At 55.3% G+C, this 6,237-nt stretch overlaps 1 protein-coding gene across 1 annotated transcript in view; it reads left to right on the forward strand.

Annotated features, from left to right (window-relative positions):
- CCDC92B (coiled-coil domain containing 92B) overlaps positions 1-2,125 on the forward strand; it is a 13,549-nt gene extending 11,424 nt beyond the window's left edge. Inside the window, exon 3 of the mRNA XM_012810909.1 lies at positions 1,536-2,125. Coding sequence (XP_012666363.1) covers positions 1,536-2,125 — 590 coding nt within the window. The remainder of the gene's footprint in view (positions 1-1,535) is intronic.
- The last annotated feature ends 4,112 nt before the right edge of the window (positions 2,126-6,237 follow it).

Genomic DNA, 6,237 nt, shown 5'->3' on the forward strand with positions numbered 1-6,237 from the left:
GGCATAACAGCTCACAGCAACCTCCAGCTCCTGGGCTCAAGCAAGTCTCCTGCCTCAGCCTCCCAAGTAGCTGGGACCACAAGCGCCGAGCCCAATTTTTCTGTTTTTCAGACAGGGTATCACTGCGGAGGCTGGTCTCCCACTCCTGAGCTCAATACTAGGACTACATGAATGAGCCAGAGCACTTGGGCGTGTTTTTTAGATTTTCTCTCAATGAACTTGAGAATTCTTTGTCCTCCTATTATTGGTGATGTTTATGTCCCTTCCAGGATCACCTTTTGCCACTTTCAGCTACTTATGTCACATGTACCACATCCCAGGATATGGTCCTGCTGAGATGGAGCTTATGATCCAGGAACAGAGGTCCTCAACTCTGGCTATACATTAGAATCACCTGGGAAGACTGAAGGAATGCTAGTTCCCAGGTCCAACCCCAAAGATTCTAATTCAATTGGTCTTTGGTGGGGCCCAGGAAACAGTATTTTTTAAAGCTTTCTATGTATATCCAATGTGTATCCAGGGTTGAAACCTGCTCAGTGGCAAAGGGCAGGCAATAAACAAAAAATTACAAAATGTGATAAATGTTCTATGAAGGCGGCTTGGTGCCCATAGCACTGTGGTTACAGTACCAATCACACACCCCAAGGCTGGCAGGTTTGAACCCAGCCCCAAGCAGCTAAACAACAGTGACAACTGCGACAGAAAACAGCAGGGGGGTTGTGCCAGATGCCTGTGGTCCCAGCTACTTGGGAGGTTGAGGCAAGAGAATCGCTTGAACCCAAGAGTTTGAGGTTGCCGTGAGCTGTGACCCCAGGGCTCTCTACTGAGGGCAACACAGACTCTGTCTCAAAAAAAAAAAAAAAATTCTGAAGGCAATGAGGACCTGGCTGGCCTTCCTGTGCACACTCCCAACTCTCTCTTTCTCCCTCTTGCTGTTGGCATGGCTTCCTGCCAACGGCTTCTACACAAGCTGTTGTCTCTGTCTGGCGCATCCTCCTCTTGCTTTTCACTACTTAACTCCTACTTATATTCAGATCCTAGCTCACTGTCTCTTCTGCCAGGAAGCATTCCCTGATTGGATCACAACCTCCAGTTACAGTCATAGCATCAATTGACTTCTTCCCAGCACATGTCACAGTTACAACCTCACATTTATTTGTGATTATTTACTATATCCTTCCCACTAGGCTGGGACCTTTCATTATCCACCACTACATTTATTATCCAAGGCATAATGAATAGTCAGGGTTCAACAAATTTTTGTTTAATAAATAAAGGGTCAGGACAGGGTCTGCTTTTACACTGAACCCCGAAGAACTAGAGAGATCAGGCCGAGAAGTAGGAGAGATGTAAGGGCCCTGAGGTGGGACAAGTAAGGCCCAGGGTAGCCGAAACGTGGGAACCGAGAGGGAGCGCAGTAGACGTGTAGGTGGCGGGGTGGGGAGGGGAGGACTTTGCTGTAGGGTCCGCTGAGCTATGCGGATTCTGTTCTAAGCTAGACAGGTCATCACCTCGCGCTTCTCTCTCTTTTCTAGAGGAAGCGTCGCGGGAGCTGGAGAGCAAGTGCCGAGCGCTAGAGTCGCAGCTGGCGGCGCGGGCCGCGGCCAACGCCGAGCTGCGGCGGGAGGTGGCGCAGCGGGAGGCGCTGGTGTCGGCGCTGCGCTGCAGCCTGCGCACCGAGGAGCGCCGCTTCCTGGAAGAGCTGCGTCGCCGCAGCCACCGCGCCACGGTCCTGGGCACCGAGCTGCAGAAGCACACCGAGGCGGCCGCCTACCTCTCCTGCCAGCTGCACGCGGCGCGCCAGAGACTACAAGCCCCGCGCGCCGGCCCCGGCGCCGCCGCCGAGCCCCGACCCCGCCGGCGCTCACAGCGAGCCCGCCGCCCGCCCGCCGAGGCCGCGGCCAAGGGCCCGGGCCGGGACTGGGCCGCCTGGGACCGCGCGGCCTGCGCCCTGGACGACGTCGACCCCATGCCCGACCCTGCGCTCTTCCTCTACGCCCGGAGGCCCCCGCGGCCTGGGGGCCGCAGTCCCCGCCACCCGCCTCCCCAGGACCCCCCGGACCAAGCCGGGCCGCAGCCCGCGCCCTGCCAGAGTCCGCCCCCGGCTCCCGGGGACTCGGAGTAGGCGCGGAGGCGGCTGGGGGCCGTGGGAAGAAGGCCGGCTGGGGCCCGGCGAGGGACGCAACTCCGGCCCCACAGGCAGGTCCCGGGGGCGAGGGGCAAGCGCCCCTCCTCCAGGGAAAAGACCGAGGCGGCCCCAGCTCCCCCACCCGCCCCCGCCGCCCCAGCCGCCCCAGCCTTTTGTATTCCCAGCGTTTCCGAAGCTTGGAGCTCTCTCCTTCAGCGAGGGAGCTCCTCTGCGGGGCTGAGCTATTGCATCCATTTGTGGAGAGGACTGGCATTACCGATCCTTATCTGGTCCCCACCCTGCTACCGGGAGGGGAGAGGGCAGGGGTCACTCCCCGCCCTGGGAAAGCTGACAATCCTTAGGCGGAGGGAAAGGGCTGGGCTGGCCTACGGAAAGGAACGCAGAGCCGCACTTGGCACCCCGAGGCCTTCCAGCTCCCCTCTACCCTAGCCCCGCACGGACGCCCTTCCCGCTGAGTCGTCTTCCTCCGAGGACAGGCTCAGCTAGGGGATGGTCCTTTTACTCGGAAGCCGTGTCCCCCTACCCCTATCCTACTGATAGATCCTTGCAGGTGAGCACCGAACACTTTAGAACACACGTCCTCCCAGAGCCCCTGGTGGGGAAAGTGCGGCCTGACCGAAATTTAACTTTTGAAAGATAGCATTCATAGACCCTTAGGATTCCAGGAGGGGTTTGGTGGCAGAACCTGATCTATCGTTGTCTCTGGCTCAGTTCTTTGGGGACGTGAAGCGGGTCAGGCTTGTGAAGGGCAGAAACTGCCTTTCCCTCAGGGGTTAGCTGGGAGTCAGGAAGCTGCCCCAGGAGTTTTCCTAAGGCTGTTTATTGGTGCTAATCTTGCCCAGCTTCCTAATCATCTGGCTGTACCCAGAGGTGGGAAGGAGGAGGACCTGGCACCTTGGAAGTGGCAGCTATTGACAGAAATTTGGGTTTTCTGGGGGTTAAAGTTAGGTTAGTCCCCAGCGTGGGGCCCATCCAGGGATGCCCTAAGCCTGTCATAATCTCACAGTGGTGGAGTGTTCTGTGTCCTCTCTAGAATGAAGAGTGGTAATTTGGAAAGGGGGACACCCTACCTCCTAAGTCCCTTTCTTCCCACCTCCCTTCCCACTACCAAAGGCAGGAGGTGCAGTTTCAGTCAGGCTCACTGCCCTCCCCGCCAAGTCCAGCCTGAAAGCAACACAATCCCCAAAGCAGCCATGCCATTCCCCCTGTGTTGGTCAAGTCCTAAGTGCCTGTGAGGTCTTCTAGGGGATGGCAGGGAGGCGGGGGTGGAGAAAGGAGAGGACTCTACCCCACTCACAGCCACCCCTGCCCTGGCTGAGGCTACACATTCTGTGTCACCCAGGGGTCTGGGAGGCAAGCAGAGTCAAGCTCTAGGGATAAGGACCTTTTCTCCCATTAACAGCCCCCATGAAGAAGAGGTGGAAATCCCCAATCATGTCCTGTCTCACTCCCTGTGTTAGAGGGAGCAGGAAATTGGCAAGACAAAAAAACCAGCGAGTATGCTCCCAGCCCAGACAGGCAGCAGCCCTCTCCCAGGTGACCCCACTCACGACTGCTGAGAGCACTGAGCAATAACCAGGCCTGGTCTGGAGTCCAGCTCCTGGGGTTCAGCTGGTTGAGATGGGGGCACCCTTGGACAGATAGTGCTCTTCAGTCTTACCTTGGGCCATGATAGTGGCCTGGGGTCCTTTCTCTGACTGCCCCTTCTCTACCCCACATCTGTCCCGTGGCTGTGCCTGCATCATCTGTCCCCCCCCCAGAGTGTGTGTGACTCTCAGTACCCCTATCCTGTCACCCTCTTTTTCAGAACCTGTTTGTGTGGAGAAGCCTCACTCCTCTTCCCTGGAGGTGCCCAATGAACTGTGGGAGAGGGGGGAAAGTCTCCAGAGGAACCCAGCCCACACAGACCCTCATCTCTCACAACCACACTTTTGGGGTGAACAGGGTGACTGTTGTGTTGATTCTTCTGCAGAGATGGTGAAATACTTTATCTGCCACCCACCCACCGAAAGCCATAGCTCTGTCTGCCTGGCCTCCCCCCAGCTCAATAGCAATAGCCCTCTTCCCCCTTCCCTCCTGGGTACCCAGGGAGTCCAGCCAGAGACCCCACTACACCCCAGCCCAGGGAGCCTTGAGCGACCTGCCTGCCTCCTAATTCCTGTCCCTCTTCTAGCAATCAGAGATAATGACACTTAATTGTGTGTGGGGTTCTTGCAAATCACCTAGATGAAAGTTCTGAGTGCTGGGGCGGCTGACTCACTGAGTCGCAGCCAAGGTGATGGCAGTGCCTGAGAAAGGAAATAAGACAACCTGGGGGAGGGGCCCAGCCAGATACCAGGTTCCAAATTTAATGGGAAGTCCTCTTCCGCCACCTTCTCCTGGATATAATGAATCCCACACCATCTTGCTCCAAGTTTGGAACAAGAACCCTCGGGGCAGCAAGATGGTGTTTAGGAGCTAGAGCAGGCCTCAGAGACCCAAAACTCCTCAGCCTCAGGGCCTGAGAGAAGCCCCACCCTCCTGGACCTGGCTTGAGGGGCCAAAGGAAAGCCTTCCTCTCCCCGCCCATAGAATGTCTGGGTGACTAAGAAGGGAAAGGTTTGTTTTTTCTCTTCTCTGCCCATGGGAGTGGGAAAGTGTAGAAAGGGACATTCAGGGTCCCTTGGGGGAGCTCCTGTCACACCCCAAGCATGGGCAGGTCCAGGAAGCAGAGCTGTAAGTGCGAACCTCTCTCTGACCTGGAAGTCAGCCAGGGACCATGGGGAATGCAGTGTGAGGTTCTGTACCCCTGTCCCCCATGTCTTACCCACAGTAACCTGAAGATCAGGGCCTTCCCCATACAAGCAGCAGGATAGAGTCCTCCTTGGTGGAAAGGAAGGAGGCCCAGAGAGGGTGGAATGGCATCTCCTGAGTGTGATGAGGAAAGCCAGGGTCTCTATGCACCCACTTGGGGACCTGCTGGCCTTGAATGGGGGAAGGAAAAGGGGGGCAACCACCTGGCAGGAGCCCCAGGCGCAGGGCAGAGGGATCCTGCTCTAAATAATCTCTGTTGGCTGTGCTTTTTAATCCAATGCTTTTCAGAGTTACTCACCCACAGAAATAGAGCCCTGTGCTTTAGGGGTGACTGTCATATGCCTTATTCTTAATAAAATCTCTAAAACACATGCAAGTCAGATCTCTTGCTGTGGGTACTCTGTCCTACTGCACCTTCGTTCCCATAGGAATGGACAAAGGATGTTGAGATAGGAGAATGAGACTGGGAGCTGAGAATCTGGAATAGCCCATTATCCTGGCCCAAAGGAATCCTGGGTTCTGGCAACTTTGGCCATGCTTGTTCCCGCGCCCCTCTGATCCAGCTGCATTCTTGGAGAAGAGCCTTTTTTTTTTTTTTGAGACTGAGTCTCACTTGGTTCCCCTTGGTAGAGTGCCTTGGTGACTTAGCTCACAGCAACCTCAGCCTCTCAAATAGCTGGGACTATAGACACCTGCCACAATGCCTGGCTTTTTTTTTGTTTGTTTTTTAATAGAGATAGGCTCTCACTCTGGCTCAGGCTGGTCTTGAACCTGTGAGCTCAGGCAATCCACCTGCCTCAGCCTCCCAAGTACTGAGATTACAGGCATGAGCCACCCATGCCTGGCTTTTTTTTTTCGAGACAGAGTCTCAAGTTGTCGCCCTGGGTACAATGCTGTGGTATCCCAGCTCATGGCTCAAGCAAGCCTCTTGCCTCAGTTTTTCTATTTTTAGTGGAGATGGGGAAGGTCTCACTTTTGCTCAGGCTAATCTTAAACTGGTGAGTTCAAGCAATCCACCCTCCTTGGCCTCCCGGAATGCTAGGACAGGTGTGAGTCACCACAGCTGGTGGAAGAGCCTTATTCTTATCCTCCACTAATGAAAGTGGATTATCCTGGGACTGTAACTTCAGGAGCTCAGCACACCCAGCACCTACAAGAACTTAAAATTCATGTTTTCAGGATGGCACCCATAGCTCAATGGGTAGGGCATCAGCCACACACACCCAGGTTGATGGGTTCAAACTCGGTCTTGGGCTAGCTAAACAACAATGACAACTACAAAAAAAAAAAAAAAA

Source organism: Otolemur garnettii, unplaced genomic scaffold, assembly GCF_000181295.1.
Source record: "Otolemur garnettii isolate 467f Iridium unplaced genomic scaffold, OtoGar3 scaffold00145, whole genome shotgun sequence".
In the NCBI taxonomy this organism is placed as follows: Eukaryota; Metazoa; Chordata; class Mammalia; order Primates; family Galagidae; genus Otolemur; species Otolemur garnettii.